At 34.3% G+C, this 20,941-nt stretch overlaps 1 protein-coding gene across 1 annotated transcript in view; it reads left to right on the top strand.

Moving 5' to 3' along the window:
* Nucleotides 1-20,941, top strand: part of NETO1 (neuropilin and tolloid like 1) — a 123,274-nt gene that overhangs the window by 66,694 nt on the left and 35,639 nt on the right. The window contains exons 5-6 of the mRNA XM_063077339.1: nt 14,598-14,639; nt 14,757-14,884. Of these exons, the coding sequence (XP_062933409.1) occupies nt 14,598-14,639; nt 14,757-14,884 (170 nt within the window). The remainder of the gene's footprint in view (nt 1-14,597; nt 14,640-14,756; nt 14,885-20,941) is intronic.

Genomic DNA, 20,941 nt, shown 5'->3' with positions numbered 1-20,941 from the left:
CCCAAATAAAAGGTTCTTCACCAGATGTGTTCCCTAGACTTCGGACTTCCCAGCCTACAAAATTGTAAGAAATAAATTGGATTTCTTTGTAAATTGCTCAGTTTCAGGTATTCTGTTATAAGAAACAGGAACAACCTAATGCTACTTCAGAGGTAACTGGTAATTATCTCCCCTCCACCCCAAACACACACAAATACTTGTTTTTCTATGGCAACATCTAGCATATCTCATCATTAATTTTAACCGCATAGTTCTAATTTATTCATTTGTAGGACAAATGAAAAACATCTACTTTCTTATATGCATCTTAATCTTTAAAATTTATTTTTGATGTATTTTACATATTTGTATTTTTTAACCATACCTCCAATATCATACTCAAACATACCCTTCCTATGCAAAAAAAAAAAAAAAAAGGTGTTTTATATGTTTTTGTTTTAAGTCATCTCATTCCCAATTCAAGGGAAAATTGAGAAGTGCAGCCAAGTGGAGAGTCCAGACAGACCCAAGAGACCAAATGACATTCTCAGCATGTGCAAGTCTGTAATCAAAAGTCACTTTCAATTTACAAACTTTGTGATGTACTGTATAGAAATCTTTAGTTATATTTATAAATCCACTTAGAAAATAACAATATGTAAATCTGAAGCTACACTGACTAATTCTGATTTCAAGCCCTCCCACTTAATAAGTGTTCATTCTTAAGTTAGTTATTTTATCTCTCTGTGCTTGTTTCCCATGAATGTAACATAGGCAAAATATTGTTACCTACCTCACACCATAATATTAAGGAATAAAGAATTTACTATATTTAAAATGATTAGAACAATATCTGGAACATATTAATTATTGTAGTAGTCAATATCTATTTTCATGAATCTAGCTAAATTAAAACAACATGAATAAAATGAAAAAGGAAAACAATACATTTTAGTTATGTAAATGTATTTTAAACTTTTTTTATTTTTTATTTATGTAGAATATTTAAAAAGCCTTGTACCTCATAAAAATTTGATCCATTTGTAATTTAGTTAATATTTTAGAAAAATTCTAGAAGACTGTAGTTATAAGCAAAATTGTGGAATGCTTAAAAAGTATAAATTTATTTTATTTTATATTAATTTTATTTTATTTTGTCAATATACAATGTGGTTGATTATTGTGGCCCATTACTGAAACCTCCCTCCCTCCCAAAAACCTCATATCTGTTCACTTGTCATATCAACTTCAAGGAATTGTAATTGTTGTGTCTTCTTTCCTCCCACCCAGTTTATTTGTGTATTTATTTATTTATTTTTAGCTTCCACAAATAAGTGAGAACATGTGATATTTCTCTTTCTGTGCCTGACTTGTTTCACTTAATATAATTCTCTCTAGGTCCATCCATGTTGGTGCAAATGGCAGTATTTCATTCTTTTTTTTAAAGCAGAGTAGTATTCCATTGTGTAGGTATACCACATTTTCTGTATCCACTCATCTGATGATGGACATTTCTGCTGGTTCCAACTCTAACCTATTGTAAATAGTGCTGCAATGAACATTGGAGAATAGGTATACCTTCGAATTGATGATTTCCATTCCTCTGGGTATTTTCCCAGCAGTGGGATAGCTGGGTCATATGGTAGATCTATCTGCAATTGTTTGAGGAACCTCCATACCATTTTCCATAGAGGCTGCACGATGTTGCAGTCCCACCAACAATGTATGAGAGTTTCTTTTTCTCTAAAACCTCGCCAGCATTTATCACTGACAGTCTTTTGGATATTAGCCATCCTAACTGGGGTGAGATGGTATCTCAGGGTGGTTGTGATTTGCATTTCCTGAATGCTGAGTGATGTTGAGCATTTTTTTATATGTCCGTTGGCCATTTGTATATCTTCTTGTGAGAAATGCCTATTTAGCTATTTTGCCCATTTTTTAATTGGGTTACTTGTTTTTTTGTTGTAGAGTTGTTTCAGTTCCATGTATATACGGGGTATAAATTCTTTGTCAGATGTATATTTTGCAAATATTTTCTCCCATTCTCTTGGTTGTCTTTTACCTCTCTTAAGTGTTTCTTTTGCTGTGCAAAAGCTTTTTAGTTTGATATCATCCCATTTACTTATTTTTCCTTTGGTTGCCCATGCTTTTGGGGTCATATTCATGAAGTCTGTGTCCAGTCCTACTTCCTAAAGTGTTTCTCCTAGGTTTTCTTTAAGAAGTTTTATTGTTTCTGGGTGTATATTTAATTCTTTAATCCATTTTGAGTTGCTTTTAGTATACGGTAAGAGGTATGGGTCTAGTTTCATTCTCCTGCATATGGATATCCAGTTATCCCAGCACCATTTGCTGAACAGGCAATCACTTCCCCAGTGTATAGGCTTGGTGCCTTTATCAAAGATAAGATGGCTGTAGGTGTGTGGATTGATTTCTGGATTCTCTATTCCATTGGTCTGTGTGTTTGTTTTTATGCCAGTACCATGCTGTTTTGGTTATTATAGCTTTGAAGTGTAGTTTAAAGTCAGGTAGTGTTATGCCTCCAGCTTTATTTTTTTGCTCAGCATTGCTTTGGCTATGTATGGTCCTTTATTATTCCATATTAATGTTTGGATAGTTTTTTCCATCTCTGAGAAAAATGTCCTTGGAATTTTGATGGGGATTGCATTGAATTTGTATATCACTTTAGGTAGTATGGACATTTTCACAATGTTGATTCTTCTGATCCAAGAGCATGAGATATCTTTCCATCTTCTTGTATCCTCTCTAATTTCTCTCAGCAGTAGTTTGTAGTTCTCATTATAGAGATTTTTCACATCCTTGGTTAACTCAATTCCTAAGTATCTTATTTTTTTGGTGGCTATTGTAAATAGAGAGTCTTCATTGATTTCTCTTTCTGCATGTTCACTATTGGAGAATAGAAATGCTACTGATTTTTGTGTGTTGATTTTGTACCCTGCTACTGCACTGAAATCATTTATCACCTCCAAGAGTTTTTTTGTAGAGGCTTTAGGCTGTTCGATATATAGGATCATGTCATCTTCAAACAGGGACAGTTTGACTTCCTCTTTTCCAATCTGGATGCCCTTTATTTCCTTCTCTTCTCTGATTGCTCTGGCTAGTACTTCCAACACTATGTTGAATAGGAGTGGTGAGAGTGGGCATCCTTGTCTAGTTCCTGTTCTTTAAGGAAAAGCTTTCAGCTTTTCCCCATTCACGATGATATTGGCAGTGGGTTTATCTCATATGGCTTTAATTATGTTCAGATACTTTCCATCTATACCTAACTTGTAGAGAGTCTTTATCATGAATTAATGTTGAATTTTATCAAATGTTTTTTCAGCATCTATAGAGATGATCATATGGTCTTTGTCTTTGATTTTGTTGATGTGGTGTATAACACTTATTGACTTGCATATGTTGAACCAACCTTGCATCCCTGGGATGAATCCCACTTGATCATGGTGTATAATTTTGCATATGTGTTGCTGTATTCTGTTACCTAGTATTTTATTGAGGATTTTTGCATTTATATTCATCAAGGATATTGGCCTGTAGTTTTCTTTTTTAGTTCTAACTTTACCTGGTTTTAGTATCAGGGTGATATTTGCTTCATAGAATGAGTTTGGGAGAACTGTCTCTTTTTCAATCTTTGGAATAGTTTGTAGAGAATTGGTATCAATTCCTCTTTAAATGTTTGGTAGAATTCTGTTGTGAATCCATCTGGTCCTGAGCTTTTCTTTGTTGGGAGCCTTCTGATAACAGCTTCAATCTCTTTTATTGTTATGAGTCTGTTCCAATTTTCTACATCTTCTTGGCTCAGTGTTGGTAGTTTATGTGTGTCCAGAAATTTATCCATTTCCTCCAGATTTTCAAATTTGTGGGCATATAGGTGTTTATTGTAGTCTCTAATGATTCCTAGTATTTCAGAGGTATCAGTTGTAATATCACCTTTTTATTTCTAATTTTTTGGGGGGTCTTCTCTCTTCTTTTTTTAGTTAGCTGTGCTAATGGTTTGTCAATTTTATTTATCTTTTCAAAAAACCAACTTTTTCATTCATTCTCTTGTATCATTTTTTGGGTTTCAATTTCATTAAGTTCTGTTCTGATCTTAATGATTTCTTTCCATCTGCTAACTTTGGGTTTGGATTGTTCTTGTTTTTCTAGTTCTTTAAGTTGAAGTATTAGGTTGCTCACTTGCCATCTTTCCATTCTTCTGAAGTAAGCATTTAATGCGATAAATTTCCCCCTTAGTACTGCTTTTGCAGTATCCCATAGATTTTGGTATGAGGTATCATTGTTTTCATTAGTTCCAATATTTTTTTTTTGATTTCCTTTTTGATTTCTTCTTGGACCCATATGTTATTTAGTAGAATGCTGTTTAATTTCTATGTGTTTGTATAGTTTCCAGAATTTCATTTCTTATTGATTTCTAATTTTAATCCTTTGTGGCCTAAAAAAATACATGGGATAATTACAATGTTTTTGAATTTGTTGAGACTTGATTTGTGACCTAACATGTCATCTATCCTGGAGAATCATCCATGTGCTGATGAGAAGAATGAATATTCTGAGGTTGTTGGATGGAATGTTCTGTAGATATCTGCAAAGTCCAATTGGTCTAGAGTGTTGTTTAGAGCTTGTGTTTCTCTGCTGATTCTTTGCCTAGATGATCTGTCCAATATTGATAGTGGGGTCTTCAGGGCCCCTGCTATTATGGTATTAGATATAAAAATAGCTACTCCAGTTCGTTTTTCATTTCTGTTTGCATGGTAACTCTTTTTCCATCCTTTCACTCTTAGTCTGTATGAGTCTTTATAGGTGAGGTGGGTCTCTTGAAGGCACCATACATTTGGATCCTCCCTTTTAATCCAGTCAGCCAGTCTGTGTCTTTTGTTTGGGGAATTTAATCCTTTTACATTAATAGTTGTTATTGAAAAGTGTTGATTTACTCCTATCATTTTAATGATTTTTGTTTCGATGTCTTTAGTGTCTTTTGTTCCTTTCTTTCTGATTTACTGTTTGTCTTCTGTATTTGTTGGTTCCTTGGGTTGTAGACAAACTTTTTTTGTTCTCTTCATTGTTGGCATTTTTATTTTGCTAATGGGTTTTGATTTTTCTTCTGTTTTCATGGCAGTGGTAGTTATTTTTCAGGTACCAAACCCAGTACTCCCTTGATAATTTCTCAAAGGTGGTCATTTGGTAGTGAACTCCCATAGTTTTTGTATGTCTGAGAAATATGCTATTTGCCCTTCATTTCAGAAGGATAGCCTTGCAGGTTAGAGTATTCTTGGCTGGCAATCTCTGTCTTTTAGTATTTTGAATATATCATCCCATTCCTTTCTGGCTTTTAGGGTTTGTGATGAAAAGTCTGATGTTAGTCTGATTGGGGCTCCCTTGTAGGTGATTTGATGCTTCTCTCTTGCAGCTTTTAAGATTCTCTCTTTGTCTTTGAGTTTTGCCAGTTTGACTATAACTTGTCTTGGAGAAGACCTTTTTGGGTTGACTACGCTTGGGGATCTTTGAGCTTCTTGAATCTGAAGATCTGTGTCTTTTCGTATACCTGGGAAGTTTTCTGCTATTATTTTGTTGAATATGTTTTCAATGCAATCTCCTTTTTCCTTCTCTTCTGGAATATCCATGACTCAGATATTTTAGTGCTGAAGGTTGTCTGATGTCTCTCTTGGATTTTCTTCAATGTTTTAAATTCTTTTTTCTTTTCTTTTTTTTCTCTGCCTGTGTTATTTCAAACAGCCCATCTTCAAGGTCAGTAGTTCTCTCTTCTGCTTCTGCAAGCCTGCTGGCTAAACTCTGTGTTGGTATTTTTATTTCACTGACTGAATACTTCAGCTCAGCAAGCTCTGCTACATTCTTTTTCAGGGCATTGCTTTCCTTGTACATTTCTTCTTTCAGGTCCTATATACTTTTCTTCGTTTTGTGTTGCCTAGCTGAGTTTTCTTGTATCTCATTTAGTTTCCTTAGAATTATCACTCAAAATTCCTTGTCAGACAGTTCAAGGGCTTCTTGTTCTATAGGCTCTAGAGCTTGAGAGTTATTACCCTTTGGTCATATACTTTCTTGATTTTTCATATTTCTGGTATCTTTCCTTTGATGTTTAGTCATTGTGGCAGGGGATTTCACAATTCACTGATTCAACACTTTTGTCTGGCTAGGATGCTGCTGGAGCTGCCAATTTGGCATGGCTGCCTCAGTATCTGCTTGGTCACCCACTGGTGACTTGGGTGCATGGTCGTCTTGGTTCTTGGGCCTCTGTGGGGAGGTGCCTCTCTGTTCGGTGTGCACTTGGCCAAGCTGGGGATGGAGTCCAGCTGCAGCGAGGCCTACCTGCTTTGTCATGCACTGGCACCACGGGGCAAGCGGTCTCTGCAGATCTCAGGCCTCTCTGGCGGGGTACCTCTCTGATCGGCACACACTCAGCCAGGCTGGGGATGGAGTATGGTGGCAGGGAGGCCTACCTGCTCAGTCATGTACTGGCGCTGCAGGGTGTGTGGTCTCCACAGATCTTGGGCCTCTCTGAATAACTTTTATTTTAAATACCTTTATTTTTTAAAGTGCCTAAATGAATCATCTCATTTCTTTTTTGCATGCATCCATAGAGTGTAGGTTAAAACTCCATAGGAGGATTGACTGCCCTAAATTGATTTTAAAGTCTGCATTCTCTTTGTAGTATAAATACAAATTACTGTTGGATTTATTTTTCTATGGCCAATTAATGAATGTTTTGCAAATAAATATTGTTGCTAGATTATTTCATAAGATTTTGAAGAAGATTATGAACAACACCGTGACATGTTTTTAGTTGCCCCATGTTTTACTTGTGATTTATTTGATTAAAAAGTGCGACAAATTCATGACCATTAAAAAATTCTGGCCAGTTAGCTGAAATCAAAACAAATTGTAGATATTATCAGGTAACTCAGGAAATAGTAAGGATTTTATCTAATGTTGCTTTCAGTATATTTGTCAGTAGAGGGAGTAATAATAAGACTGAATAACATAATTCAGGATGTCTGAGATTGTGGAAATTTGTGGAAAATATTCATTAATGTTTTCTGATACTATCCTCTTGGGTAGTTGACCTGTGCATTGCAAGCTTATCAAAGTTGATTTTATAATCAAAAGGTGCTGTGGTTAGGATGTGGTTTGTCCACACCAAAACTCATGCTGTAATTTGATTCCCAAGTTAGCATTGTTGGGAGGTGGGACCTTGTGGGAGGTGCTTGGGTCACGGGGATGGATCTCTCATGAATAGACTCATGCCTTCCTTCACAGAGTGAGTTCTCACTCTTTCAGGAATGGATTAGATCCTGAGAGAGGTGGTTGTTAAAAGAGTCTGGCTACCTGTTTCTCTCTTGCTTCCTTTCTTGTACACGAGCTCTTCGAATACACCTGCTCCCCTTCTGCTTTCTACCATGATTTGAAGCAGTTCACCAGGTGGACTGCCTGATCCTTAACTTTCTAGCCACCAGAATTGTAAGCCAAATAAATCCTTTTTCTTTATAAATTACCCAACGTCAGTTATTCTGTTATAGCAACAGTAAAGGGACTAAGACAGAAGGTTTGTAGATGTAGTTACATGGCCTGGTCAGGCAACTACATTTAACCATGAATTATTGTATTTGAGAAATGCCACTTTGTTCTGTGGGATAATGGCGTACTCGAGTTGTAAAATCCTAAACCAACAATTTCCTTATTTTAGTTAAGGAAAATAAGTTTCAGAAAAATCTAGTGATTTATTTACAATTCTAGAGATATCTCTGAAGCTATTTGCGTAATAAAAAGTTGAATTTTTCTAAAGTTGTTACCCCCCATTTTGTTCATTTATAAAGTAAAGATGCCTCTGATATGATTCAGTCAGTAGTCTAATCAATTAAGCAGTAGTTCCCAGAAAGTTCAGTACAATGTGGCTAGCAGTATGGATGCTTCTTTGGATTATAAAATAAAAGCATTTCACAGGCCTGAGTTATTAGACTGTAAGTTAGAGTTCTTTTGGAAGAATGCACTAATGATAAAAAGATGGAGTCGATTAGGACAGAAGTTAGAAAGCATTTTGGTCTCAAAACCCCTTTCCTCTCTTAAAAATTATTGAAGATCTAAAGTGTTTTGGCTTACTGGCTGTATCATTCAATATTTATCATATAAGCAGTTTAACTGACAAGATTTTAAATAAGTAAATTATTCCTTTATATAAAAGTACACCTATAAACCAACTATGTGTTAAAATAAACAGGATATTTTATTAAAACCTTGATTAATATTGATATATTAATAAACAATAAAATATTAATTAGAAGATTGTCATTATTTTACATTATTGTAAATCTAATATCTAGCTTATTAGAATACTACTAAATTCTCAGATCTGCATATACATTAAATCTGTTAAGCTGTATTTTTATGATGAAAGTAGATGAAGAGACTCCAGCCCCAACTACAGAGATAAGTAGTTAGAAAAAGGTAGAGTATTTTAATGTCCTTTTCAGATAATAGTGGTTATTCTTTTATACTACACTAAACCTCAACAAGTGACGATTTCTTAAAGGTTAGCTGCAATGGGCAATGTGAAATAATATGAATAATTTTTTCTATTCCATTAACATTTATTAATGCACTTTCCTCTTCAAATTGCTCTTTACACATGCATGATTGCTTAACATCATGTATTATTCACTTGACAGTTATTGGGTCACCATTATGCAGAACTTTCAAATGTTGAAGCATTTTATACAGTATTAAGAATTATATATTTTTTGTATCACCAGCCATTTCATTTAAATATTCTTTAAGGACAGTATTGGGAAGCTGTTAAGTGCACAGTGGTAAATAAATTTCTTTCACTTGAAGCTTGAATTTTGTCAATAACAAATATTGTTAGTTGTTTTTCTTAAAGTCAACAGATTAATTTTGTTCATTTTCAAGAAAATGTCTGCTAAATACCAAATCTGAATAACTATAATATGTCTTTTAAGCAAAAATGATGCTTCATGAAAAAAGCAGGTGGTTCAGCTCACAATTCAAACAACTGAAAAAGTGATTTTTCTTAAGAAAACCATCATACAAGTCAATCTGCAGTGTAAGTGCCTTAATTATACTTAATATTTCATCTTACAAAATATTAAAACAATTTCTGAATATGTTTTTAAAAAATAGCTTTTAGTGCTTCATCAGGAGGTTTAAAGAAAATAAAAATCGTGTTCACCCCACAAATGCATGGCGATGAATTATAGAAAGAATACTAGCCACAAAGGTTTGGTTCCAGTGTCCTGATTCACTGCTAGGGCATCATCAGTTTTATCCACTGTGACTTCTGCACCATCAAAGCACATGTCAACCCAGATGCCCTGGCATAAGCTATAAGATTTGACAATTATCCAACAATTTGAATATTTCAGCCCCACTTATATTTGTTGCAAGCAGTCACATAAAAGAAGATCTTTGATGATTGATCCATGCTGAGTGCTGGACCATTTCAAGCAAAATAAGGAAGTTCAACCTTGTTTGTACATCTGCTCATTTGTTAGACAGAAGTAAAGTCCTGTAGAACAGATATTAACTTTGTCTTCTTGTTTAAGCTAAAACTTTAAATCACCTTGTTACCATATGCTTGCAAAGTGGACATATGCTGGTTTCTTTTACCAACTTTTCACCCAGTAAGCATTAAGCAATGGCAGCTGCACGTGGCTGTATTAGTCTCTCAGCTCTTTGTGCGTGTGTAGAATCAGCCACGGCAAAACAATTTATATTCTGTAAGATGTTTCAGTGTCTTTGCCATTTTAAGTTTGAAAAGTGATATTTGGCTTTTAAAAAGCTAACAATGCCTATGTTTAAAATAGCCAATACTATTTTTCATAACTCTTATTTGTCTCAAAATAAAACTGCAATTAAACTGTCATAATAAACTTATTTTAAATTTTTTTCTGTCTAAATCTTAGTAAAGAATTAATATCTATATAGCTAAAGGAAAGATATATTGTGTCATATTTTAATTTTTTTCTACAGTTTTTCTCATTTTATTTAGAATAGATTCTTTCCTTCCATTAGTAAGAAACCTGTTTAAAATGTCAGTTTAATTTTTTTTTGCAATTTTTATATGTAGGTGGTGTAGCAGTGGTGGAGAAAGGGAGTCTTTAAATCTCTTTTTTTCTAAGACAAATGCCCATCTTTTGCCATAATAAAAAATATAGTATATTTTTTTTATTTAAGAGGAAATATTATTGTTTCATAATTGTTATAATTTAAGATAAAAATTAAAAATTCATGAAAGATTTCAAAGTAGATAGATAGATAGATATACAAAATAAGGAAGAAAATGTACTTAATTCTTGTTGTGTTTACTGGTAAGCTCTAGAAAATTTTGGCATTTTAAAATAAGAGTGTCTTGGACAAAAATGGGGTTATTGGGATTATACAAGTATTAACAATAACTTAAAATAGCCAGTAAATATCCAGTAAACTTACTGAGAACAAATTGAACTAATGTCTGAAAATGCACGTTATTTAAACCCTAACCCTTTACCTTACAATATTCTTAGAACACCATCAAGTACTTTATTAGCCATAATAGTGCTGATGTCATCACATGTCAGGTAAGGTCTGGAAAACTCTGCCATACATTCTTAAGAAAAGGAGAGTATCAAAAAAAATAATATTATTATTATAAAAATAGTTTGACTTTTAAATCTCATGGAAGAGGCATTTCTGAGTTAGGGGAATAATAGTTGAAACACATAAAAAAATCTAAAACCTCAGTAGTTCATAATATAAGTTTATTATTTAATCATGTAAAGTCTAATCAGAGTCAAGGAAGAGGCTGTCTGTCCTCCACATGTCCATACAGGAAGTACAGCTGATGGAGTTCTGCATTCTCAATAATTGGCTTTTGAGGTTGACTGTGGAAGAAAGACAGTGGAAGATTTTTTTGAGAAGTTTTTGTGAACCCAGCCTGCAAGTAAAGTTCAACCTTTTGTCCACATATTATTGGCCAGAACTCAGTTACGTGGCCACCTGCAATTGCATCGGAAACTGAGAAATACAGTCTAACTCTATACTCAGGAAAAAAAAGTTATGGGTTTGATAAACAGGAGGCCAGTCTTTAATAAAGCACCTGATGTGACATACGAGGATACTTCACAACGTCCATGGAAAAATAGAATTAGAAGATAATATGAATCTTTCCATGTACTTTTTGAAGTTCCCTCATACTTACTGTGAGAACATGTGGTTTGGAAGAGCATAAGTATAAAACATTGCAATCACTTCAACATATAAGAAAATCAACTTAGTGTAAAATAACTGAATTTTTTATACACAGAGAAATATATCAAATTCAATAATATATTGTTCTCCTACTACGCCCAAGCACAGTTTCAAGTCCTGTATAGAAAATCAAGAATCATATGGTTCCATATAGAGCTTACCTCACTATGGGCTAGCAGGAGTAGTTGGTCAATAAAAATGTAAACCAACAAATAGCAAAATAATTGTAAATTGTAATAAGAACCATGAGAGGAGAAAATAAAAGGAAAAACAGGGCTACTGTAGAGAGGGTTTTTGAGGAAGGAATTTCTGAGAATATAATATTTGAGCCAACAACTGGAGAATGAGAAAGATCCAGCTGTGCAAAGACCTGAAGAAAGGCACACAGACAGACAAAAGAGCACGTTCAAAGGGTGGGGATGGAAACAGTGTGAATGCTTGAAAAATAGAGATGAGTAACTGTGATTAGAACAGAGAGAGCAGGGGCAGGTGGCGGGGGACAAGAACACACCTCATTCTAAAGGCAATGGAAAGCCAGGTGGGTACCATCATTTCGTTTATATTTTTTAAAGTTTATTGAGGTTGGTTCATGAAGAATAGATTTGGGGGGAGGTCTGTAGTAGAAAACTAGTTACTAAGTCCAACTTTATTGTGCATATGCATAATAATTTATGTCATTGCCCCCAAACGACCTTGAGCAATCAATCAATCTTTATACTCTTAAATTCAATTTAGGCCATTTCTAAAATATTTTTTGCTACTTATTTGCTTGTTTCTGCAGGTCATATGGATCATCTGTTATTGCACTATTACTGGTGACTAATATAAGTGGAATCTCAAAATCAATTTTTCCTGGGGTTTTTTTTTTTTTTTTGATTTTTTAAAAAATCACCAGTACTATCACTTTTACTACAAAGACAAAAATAAATTTTTAATTCCCAGAACTGGCATTTTTCTCAACGTTGTTTGGCATGAATTATAAAAATGATAAATGTTAGCCTTCAAATTAGAAAACAGAATGCCAACTACATTGCCACCAAAATTACAGGAACAGTCATGCACAACTGAAACAGTCTAACCAAAAAGGAAATAATGAGCATTAATAATAAATATAATTAGGGCCGACCCGTGGCTAACTCGGGAGAGTGTGGCGCTGGGAGCGCCGAGGCCGCAGGTTCGGATCCTATTATAGGGATGGCCGGTGCGCTTCCTGGCTGAGCGCAGTGTGGGTGACACCAAGCCAAGAGTTACGATCCCCTTACCGATCACAAAAAAAAAAAAAAAGAAAGAAAAAAGAAAAAAATAATAAAAATAATTAAGCAATATACTAAATGGTAAAAAGAATGTAATGAATGACAAGGAATCTAGATACCTGCAGTGGGCAAGCTTTATTTAAAAATAAGGAAGATATGAATGAGTCTCTTCCATACCAATCAAATGCTTAATGGTGACAACAAATCTGAATAGTTCTATACAAAACATAGTTCTTTTCTTGTACACAGTAGGTATTACACACATATTTATTGAAAGATTAACCAAATATCCACTGATTTAGATGAAAGAAAAAAAAAATCCCTGCTAGAAGGTATCTTGTATGATGTCTTCATTTTCATGTCTTTCATGAAAATTGCTTACAAGTATTTCTTTTTCTTTTATTTATTTCCCAAAAGGTAGAGGAACTGCTTTCAAACAGTCATAAAAAGCAATTTTTATCTTGATTCAAAATTTATTAATGTGTTCTAACAGTGTCCTATAATAAATTTAGTCTAGATTGCTTCTACATCTATATTGTGGTATGGCTGATCCCAGCCTCTCATTTTTAACAGATCAGTCCACATCATGGTTTGACAAAAAAAAAAAAACAAAAAACAAAAAAACAACATTTAGTAAGGATAGCTAAACTAACAACAATCCCCCTGCAGGTGCAGATTTAGTGCATCCATGCACACAGACATACAACAAGGCACACTTAGATACACACGCACATAGAAGTACATGTGGTCTTAATATCCAGAACAAATTTCCTCTAGAAAGAATGCTACCTTTTCACATTGCAGTCCTACATCATTGTTGAGTAGCGTCTTGCAAATTAATTCTAACTCTCTAAGATTTTTAATTTATAGCTAATACCATATCGTAATAACACATTAAGTTTCTCAAACATATTTTAAATTATATAACATGTATCTTGAACAATACATCATAGACACTGATGCCTTTACCCACCCATAAGCAAAAGAAAATCCAACTCAACATGTCTGAGGCTAGAAGAACATGTAGTTTTAAAAAACTAAAAGCCCAGAGAAATGCAACTCCAGAAAAAGTTAATTCAGTGACTCAGTGACATTCTTAAGGACTTATGGTTCTCCATGTTTCCATTCTGAGTCAGCATTTTCTTACATTAGCACCTCTCAACATCAAAAGTTGACCAGTGCACATGATTCCAAATGGTCCAATATAAACGACCATAATGCAAGCCAGAAAAACTGTGTATGCCTTGTCTGTCTGTACTCTGAGGAAAACTTTCTCACAAGCCTTTGACAGGCTCACCTTTCTGTTTCCCTGATGCATACCTATCTCAAAACCAATTTCAGGAAATGTGAATGAGACGCCTATTTTTGGCTTATAACAATTAGGACACTTCTGAGATAAAGAAAGCTTTCCTGAAACATGTAAATGAGCAGAGAAGAACAGAGACCCAGGCTTGAGGTCTGCTGAGGAGAGGACAGAGGAGAGAGTGGGTATTGATCAATAAAGGAGAATTCTGAGGAATAACTTCAAAAGCTAGGATGGTATGAAATGAAAGTTTGATGAAAAGAGGACAGTACAGACAGCCAGAGGAGAGCTCTAGATGTTACATCTTAACCGTATGCTCTCACTATTCCAGTTGAAAATTGTGTTTCAATAATTTATAGAATCTTTTGAATCAGTTAAAAGAATTTTATCTTGAAGTTGGTCCCAAACCTTGAATTACCTATGGATACATTCTACAAAAACATCTATTGTCTGATCATGGAGTTATAGATAATAAGTAAGATTTTCATTAGATGATTAGATGCAGAAGTGGCATTGGAAAGTTTTTGAGTTTTTTTCTGTTTTTTATTATTATTATTATTTTTAAATAAAAACGGCTTCTTTTGTATTGATAAAAATCCTGTAGTAACACTAGATTGTATAAATTAACATTTCAGCCCTAACATCATGCACTTTTTATTTCACCATTTTATTTCTCCTAGTGTGTCTTTTTCAGGCAGATTCTTGGACAATTTAATGGAATATTACTCAACATCATTGTAAGTAATAGACGCAGAATAGGACTAATTGTCTTTTTCTCAATTTTTAAGATCCTGACTTTAAGGACCTTGGAGTTTTGAAACCATTACCAGGTTGGTACAGTAGATACTTAATAATGTTCAGAGGTCTTTGTTTTCTGCTATGAAATATACTTTTGGTTTATTATTCAAGCTCCGTTTTGTGTGTTTGTTCGGCATTTTGTTACTTAGCCTGTGAGTTTGAGACGGGCGGTCCCGAAGGAATCGTGGAGTCTGTACAAATCATGAAGGAAGGCAAAGCTTCTGCCAGCGAGGCCGTCGACTGCAAGTGGTACATCCGGGCACCTCCACGGTCCAAGGTCAGTCTTAGGGTGAATCCCAGACTTCACAGTCGACTTGAGGAGTGTCTGGAGCATGCACTGCTTTGAACCAACTGGACATGCTTAATACGTTTCAGGGTGCAATCATCAGCTATCATTTTACTTTGATTTTGAAATGCAACTTGTCTTCCCCTGAACAATCTAACTTTCAGTGTCACAAATAACACTAAGGAAAATGTGCTGAAGAGATCCTTTGGTAATCTGGACAGGAGACTCTAAAGTCTACCTCTCTGAAAAATAGATTGAAATGTTATGCACAAGCTGTGATTCCAGGTATAATTACACTTAAACACATATTGTCGGTGTCTGTAGTTTGTTTGTTGTTTAGCCTAAAATCATATCTGTGAAAGAAATTGTCCAGGGCTTACAAAGTCATGTGTCTGGCATATAAAATACAGTTATAACAAAGTTGGGGGACAGTGGTAACAGGCCCTAAAAGAGCCTGTGCCCATTCGAAGGGGATAGCCACTGCTTAACTGCCTGTTCAGCTCCTTGTAATTATTGTTATGGGGAAGTGTGGGCCCAGCATCACCAAGAATTCCACTTTTTTTCAGAACACACCACAAATACAAATTTTGTGCCAATCATTCTGATTTTCGGGTGTTGGCAATACATTATAAAACTTTAAAGTACTATATGTATGAAAGTGAACATAGTGTGGGCCAGATTTACACTCAGGCCAGCATTTTGGAAACACTTGTAGAACAATAATATTCACGCTATTTATGAATACAGCCTCAGAAAAATTGAGAATGAGTGATTTTTGTGCCAGTAGCTGTTTTAAATGTGAAGTGTTGATTATTTGCTTATGCTCCTCCTTTTATTCTCAGTTATAGAGTTACAACTAAACATTATTGATTTAATAGATTTGTAGTTAACTATTTATTGAGGTTGAAACAGTTTGTTGTTTAAATAACTTAATTGCTTTTTTAACTGTACAAATTCTCAAGCACTATGCCAGTGAAATAAAAAGCATGACAGTGCCTGCTCTCAGGTTTTCAGTTTAGTGCTTAGACAGTTATTCAACAAAAATATACAAGCAATAAGACAATATCATTGAGGTATTTGTAAGGAAGAATAAATAGAATGAGGGAAAAGACCATGTATACCTGGTAGGGTAAGTCAAAGGTGGAACTAAATAGTAGTCAGGATCTTGGCTGAACCTTAATGTGAAATAATATTGTGTCAGGTAAACCAGGTGGGAAAGCTCTCCAGACAGAGGAAGTCACATCTATAAAGTCAAGGACTCAGAAGAGAGTCTGCTTTTTCAGGAATTAAAGTAATAGCATGTGACCAAATAGAAGCATGATTATAGAGAGGAGGTGAGTCATTAAGCTGATTGACTCTGTAGGCCTCCCAAAAGAACTTGGACTTCATCCTGAGTGCATTAGAGAAGTATGGAAAAGCTGAGCAGAAAAGTGAGGTGACCAGATTTGCAGTTTAGATAAATAGTTTTTCCTTTAAAGGACAGAGAAGTTAACACTGCAAGCAGAAGACTGGGTAGGGAGCTGTGGCAGTAATGCCTGTGGCTGACACTAGGTTGTGATGATTGACAATGAAGGAATAATTAAAGATAGGCACAGCAGAATTTGGTGACGGCATATGCAGGGTAAGGGAAAAAGAAGAGTCACCTTTGAGACACTTTGTATTTCAGATAATATATTTGTCGGTCTTCACTTGATTCTTCCTTGAATATGTATGTCTCTAGGGTTTGTGCATAAAAATGGAAGTCTGCACATTTTCCCCAAACTTCCAGCCACGGAGATTCAGGGACCATGATCCCACTTCCAGCTTTGACACAGTTCTCTTTGCATCTGAGAAAAGTCTTTGAAGAAGTTAATTGCATTACGAAGAAAGACATAGATTTTTTTGGTTTTGTTTGTTTTTCTTTTTTTTGTTGTTGTAAAAGCTGTTGGTGATATAAAACCATAAACACCCGCTAAATGAATTATAAGAGAGTTATATTGCAGTTTATTATGATCTTTTACATAGTATGTAGATTCACATGCAAATGCTGTTTATTTTTCTTAAACTCCATGAATGAAAGATATTTCAAAGGGCTTTTTTAAACAGGAAAGATTTGTGGTAACCAGCATCTTTGTCCCTGCAGCGTTAAAGACAAGGTTTTTATGAGAGTGTAAATACACACCTCTTTCTTCCAGCTGGTAAATAGACTGTCCTTTGTGCAATCCTATAACAACAATACCCAGTGTACCTGTCTGTTACAGAATTTGGCATTCCATGACCCAAAGGGGAAGCTGCCTGCAGAACTGGACAAAGATGGCTCTATTGTGACAGGCTTTCTCTGTTCAATTAAAGGTCAGAGGATAGGGAGTGGCTTTGAATACTGCGGAGAAAAGCAAGAACTGGAGATTACTGCCTATGTGGGCTTCTTATTTTTATGGAGTTCCTAGCAGTTTATGAGAATAGACTATCAAAGCACAAGTTAAACTTTAAATGGCTTGTGGAGAATATTTGAATGATACATGGTGACTGAACCATATTGTACAATGAAATTGCTAGATTGCTTACTTGGGTTCTATTAAAACTTATATAAATTGCATAGTTCTTCTCAGCCTTTTAACAAACAGAAAATGTAATATCTGATATTTCCTTTATTTGAGAACAGTAATGGAATTCTGATGACTTTAATTAGAATGTGACTATTTCAGATTTTTTAGAGTTTGGAAAACCAGAGCCAGAAAGAATGCTGTAAACTTGTTACTGACTAGACATTTAACAGATAAATAAGCTGAGTCAGGATAATGAAGTTCTAGATGGGTTAACAATAGGGTGTAGAAATATGCCTCTATGTACATACAGCAAATATTTCTGTATACATACAGATTCTAGAGCAAGTATGGTGGAAGTGTATTACAGTGTCTAGTTCTGAATCTGGTCCAGAAAACAGCCACCAGAATAGAATGATGGGGATCAAGGTGTGTTAACTATTTGAACTTTAATTCCATAAAGACTGAGCCTTATTTATGTCTAAACACTCAGTGCCAAGAAGAATGTCTGTTATTCAATTAAAATTCCTGCAAAAAATGAACTGGTGTATATCTAGAAAAAATGACATGGCAGCAATCTTCAAATAGTTGAAGGACTGTCGTATGAAAAAGGAATAAGACTTAATCTGCGTAGTTTTAAAGACTGTAATCTATTTAAGTATTTGAAACTAGATAAATACAGTTTTAGATTCAAAATAGAGAAGGCTTTTGTTTTAATAAATGAGAATCAAATGAGATTCCACAGGAAGAATCCAAGCAGAGTTTGGCAGTGATTTTATATAGTAATTAAAAGTCAAGTAATTTTTTGGCATAAATAACACGAACACCCTCTCAAAACCAAAATTCCATGAATTTATGTTAAGTAACTTGCCCAAATATTTGACTAGTTTGTAACACAACTGGAGCAAGATCAGTATCTTCTAACTCCTGGTCCAGTTTGATGTCACAAAACCATACTATTTGGGGAAATAATCAAGCTTTCTAAAAAAAATTATTTTATATTTATAAAATTTATTTTTAATTGACAAATATTTATTGTATGTATTTCAGGCACAATGTGATGCTTTCATATATGTTTGCATTGTGGAATGATTAAATCAAGCTAATTAATAAATCCATGACTTCACATACTTATCATTTGCTAAGACAGATAGGATAAGAGAGAGAGGCAAAAGACTTATTAAAAATGTACAAATGAAAGTAATTAATTTAATAATTGATATTCTGGGGGAACAAAACTCTAGCATTTACTTTTTTCCCATCATTTAATACTTCAACCTAATTTTTAATTTGCTACTTAATTTAAAAATATTTTCAGTCAAATCATAATCAAATAAACATAAAAACTTGACAAATATAGTAAGGCAATAGTCTTTTATAGTAAAGTGTGTTAAGGTTACTTATATGATAAACAGAAGTGCTGTAGGCAGTCTTAAGAGGGCACCCAGATTTCCAGCTGCAATCCCTGGGACTGTGAGTATGATAATATACCAAACACCTGATTATATCATTAACTGGCAAAAGGGCTTTTGATGATACAGTTAAGCTGTATTTGATGATAACAGTCAAATGACTTTGGGTTTATCAAAACTGAGATAATCTGCATGAGCTTAATCTAATCACATGAGACCTTTAAAAGCAGAGAGTTTTCTCTGGACGTAGGCAAAAGGGGCAGTCAGAGAATCAGAGGACCAGGGAACGTTTTCCAGGTGTGAAGTTGAACCCTAATAAACAGCCATCAAGAAAATGCAAACGTTGGTCCCAGAATCACAAGGAACAGCATTTTCAGCCTCATATGCCCTTAGCAGAGAACACAGTCAAGCCTGAGTACTTCTAACCTGCAGAACTGTGAGGTAACAAATGGGTGTTGTTTAAAGCTGCTAAATTTGTAGTAATTTGCCACAGAGCAGTAGAAAACTAATGCAATAGACTAAGGATAGCAAGTATAATTGATTACAATAATAAGTATTATGCATTCTAAAGATTGTTTGCCTTCATTATCTCCAGAAATTAGAATAAAGTTGAGTAAACAAAATGAAAATTTTAACTGGCTAGATAACTACCAACAAAAATGCTATGGTTCAACTATTTTTTAAAATGGAATCTCATTTTTGTACTGTCAGATTTTAGTCCTAAGGAGGACTTTAAATATTTTGATACCTGTCTATACATACCAGAAAATCATTTTAATATTGTTATATCAGGATTTGTTGTGGGGTGTCTGTGTGGGTGTTATGTATTACATTTCACAAAACCATGTGATGTCCTGGTTTTCTTCTACAAATAAAGGGAATGCTGCTATCCTCCAAATGTATGAGATATCCTACCTGATATTATAAAACAGACATGTCCAGTCACAAATAAGTCAATAACCACAGAAGTCCTGGGCTACACACTTTTAGAATATGGCTTGATTTACCAAAGTGTCTAGTGGTTTTGAGACCATATACATCCTTTCTTGGACAGTGACATATTTAATTTTTATTAATTATGGAGAAAACTGTTCTGGTAAGTATTAAATAATTGCCTGAAACAATTCCTATTTTATACATATCATTATGAGATGAGAAGTTGCTATTAAATTTTGCTTATAAATATATTACTCAGTAAATTGTTAGCCAGATTTATTTGTTATGCATATGAAAAAGAAATCCTGCTTTTTATATTAGTGTGATTTGAATAACAGATATTACCAGACATTGATTATATGTTCTGGAGTTTCTCATGTCCTATTCAATAAATCATCTTGTCAGTTCAAATTCTTTGTGATTGATTAAAAAGAAGAATGCATCAAAATGATTCACTGAGAAGAGATTATAATCTGACTACTTTACTAGAGTTATATATTATTCTGTTCATCATTTTCTCTCTTCTTCTGTAGAGGGACTAAAGAGCTTTCTGCAGTTTGCTACCTTAAATGACTGTTTCTCCTGGTATTAATATGGCACAAACTATAAGCTGATGAGATAGTCAGTCAAATAAGAGAGGGCTTTTATGTGATATATTCTAGAGCTAGTGTGAAAAATCTTGATCACTTTTCCTAGCTAATGGAATTTGGCTTTTGCAGTGACAGTTCTAGATCCAGTAAAACAAATACCCCTCTGGTATATTTTATTTATTTTCCTTTATGATAAAAAAATTGAAGTTAAAAATCGTTGAGTGCTTCAGAAATGATTACAGAAAATCCATAATTGTTCACTTCCTCTATAAATAGTGTTTTCTTTGATAAGAATGCCCTTCAAATATAGAAGGTACTTAGATGGCATTCATTGCACTTCCTTTATAAATGCAAGTCAGTCAGTTCGTATGGAAAATACAGACACTCTCTAGAACTGTCAAATGAGAAAACATGGGCCACATATGCAAACTGACTTTCTAACTATAGCAATATAGTTAAAAATAATATAAAATAAAATAATCCTATTTTAAAATAATTTTAAGACAGCCCTTTATTTCAGAGGGACATATCTATTTTCTATGAATTTCATTTATACCTTGATAGTCGGCATGTTTCCTAGCCTGTTTT

This window comes from Cynocephalus volans, chromosome 13 (assembly GCF_027409185.1).
Source record: "Cynocephalus volans isolate mCynVol1 chromosome 13, mCynVol1.pri, whole genome shotgun sequence".
Classification (NCBI taxonomy): Eukaryota; Metazoa; Chordata; class Mammalia; order Dermoptera; family Cynocephalidae; genus Cynocephalus; species Cynocephalus volans.
This window is presented reverse-complemented; position numbering and strand designations above follow the sequence as displayed.